Below are 2,415 nucleotides of genomic sequence, written 5' to 3'. Positions count from 1 at the left end.
CGGCCTTGACAGACACGGGGTTCTGCTCCATCCACATGTGGGTACAGTATGTCTCATTCAAGGCTGTATGATTTTTAGGGTTACTCTAAAATCTCACGAGCAACTTCTGTGTCAGTAAATCTACTTAGAATCCCAAGATAACAATCCAATCGATGTGGGAGAAAATACTGTCACATTTGATGAATTGTAAATAAAATGGCATTTTTGCAAGGAAAACTATTTAGCTCCTAACACTGGCAGTTAAGAAGTCCTTCAATTTTTTTTTTTTTAATTTAAGGGTGATATCGAGGTTGACAAGTTGATGATGTGATCTACTTCAAAGGCAAAATTATCTTATTCTGACTTCTCCTTGACCCTCTAAGATATACCAATTGTTCCCCTCCAAAAAAATCAAAATAAAATTGAAATCACAGTGTCGGGAAAAGCTAATAGCCAGTAATCCAGGAGCAGGGCTGCCCTGCAGATCACCAAAGGAAGGACTGCTGCAGAAACCTGCAATGCCTTGTGCAAAACAGAATTTGCCTTTCAGCCCCATGAATGTACAGAGGAACAGATTCCGAAGGGTTACAAGAGGCAGACACAGACAGCCAATTCACAGAGATGAAATTGGCTTCCATTTGTAATGGTGCTGCAAGGTTCCTGCTAAAAAAGAGAAGACTAAGTCCAAACTTCAATTCGTTAATATTCAAGAAAGCTACGGGAGACTGCACAGAAGAGTAAACCCTCAAAGAGCTTGCAATCTGCTCAGGGGGAGAGAGGTGGAAATAACTCAAACACCAGAGCCCAGAGTGGGGGGTGCGAGCGAGACATTAAATCCTTAAAAGTAACAGAATTTAAGGCAAAATGCTATCATAAGGCACTGTAATGAGCCATTCATTTGGGTTGATAATAATAGTAGTAATAAACAGGAGAAAAAGGAGGAAGAGCCTGGAACATACAAGCAATCTGCTTGGAACCTGCACGGAGGCTATAGAACTAGAACAGCAGGCTCAAAGGACCAAGATCTGGCCCCAGCCTTTCAAGCCTTTGCTCCCACCGTGGCTGCATACCAAACTGCTGCGGCTCTGTGAACCACTCTGCATCTAGCCACCTGGCACCTCTGCTCAATGGGAAGGCCTTTCTACCTCCATTCCCTCTCTTCATTGTCCTCCATACCTCTGTCTCCAACGAATCCCAGAGTCCTGTGGATTTTACCTCCCTACATAGTTCCTGAGTTCATCCATGTCTATCTCTACTGCTACCACCTCGTCTAAGCCACCAGCAACATTCATCTGGATGACTGTAATAGTCTTCTCTCATCCACTCTCACCTCTGTGCCCATTACAGCCAGAGTGTTTGTTTAAAAAAAAAAAAAAAAAAGACAAATCTAATCACATTACACCCCTACTGAAAACTTCTACTGCTCTTAGGAGAAATTCTAGAACCTTCACCTTGGCCTCCAGAATGTGGCTCCCCTACCTATCAGACCACCTCTCTTGCACCCCACATTCTAGCCATATCAACTTTCTTTTAGTTTGCTAATATACCAAGCTCCTCCTCCATTTTGGACCTTTGAATCTGCTGCTCCTCTATCCGAACTGATTTTACCCTAAATACCCCCACCCGATGTTCTAAATGCACTACTCGGCTTGAACATCGCTTTCTGACTCCAGCAGTCTACTTATACAATCTCTTAGAAGCACATACTCTTCCTTAATTGTATTTAAGTAATTACACATTTGCTCGGATAGTCATTTGTTTACTTCACATCTGATTACACTAGAACGTAACCTGTATGTCTTGCATCTCCAGTACACAAGACTGGAGTAGGACATAGAAAGTACTTGATAAAGTCTCAGCTCACTTGCTCTTAAATCTAAGTCTTTTCTCACATCTCTCATTTGGAATTACTCCCTTTCTTTCCTTTACACCCCAAAGTGACCTGTCCCTTAATGTAAACATATTTCCTAGTGTATCTCTCATTACAGTGACATGTGTACATTTTTACCTCCTCTAGACAATAAACTACAGGAAGGAAATGACAGTTATATGGTCCATTCTTATAGCTGTTAAATTCTTCACAGTTCTCTCCTGACAATCTGTTCATAGTCAAACAACTTAACAAACATTTGAATTGTTGAAAAACTGTACAGCATTAACCACTTAAAGCAAACCGACTGGGAGTGATGCTTACTTGTTTCTGGTTGAGCTGCCTTTTCTTTCTTAGCACCACTGCCACTGGGGTGGGATCGTTTCCGGATCATGGACATGAGGGATCTTTGGGAGAAAAAAAAAGATCAACAGGAGATAACTGGATGCCTTATGATTCCGCCAATAAAACGTATAGATTCTAAACAATCAGTAAAAATTCAAGTCTTCTGTACATGCATGAATATAAAAATAGAATTCAAGTAACCTACTTTCCATTTTTAATAA

At 41.1% G+C, this 2,415-nt stretch overlaps 1 protein-coding gene across 1 annotated transcript in view; it reads right to left on the bottom strand.

The window, feature by feature from the left end:
* SHTN1 (shootin 1) overlaps positions 1-2,415 on the bottom strand; it is a 112,210-nt gene that overhangs the window by 33,357 nt on the left and 76,438 nt on the right. The window contains exon 11 of the mRNA XM_012642390.1: positions 2,174-2,256. Coding sequence (XP_012497844.1) covers positions 2,174-2,256 — 83 coding nt within the window. The remainder of the gene's footprint in view (positions 1-2,173; positions 2,257-2,415) is intronic.

Source organism: Propithecus coquereli, unplaced genomic scaffold (assembly GCF_000956105.1).
Source record: "Propithecus coquereli isolate 6110/MARCELLA unplaced genomic scaffold, Pcoq_1.0 Scaffold179, whole genome shotgun sequence".
Lineage (NCBI taxonomy): Eukaryota > Metazoa > Chordata > Mammalia > Primates > Indriidae > Propithecus > Propithecus coquereli.
Note: the sequence above shows the minus strand (reverse complement) of the source record. Positions and strands in the feature narration are given on the sequence as shown.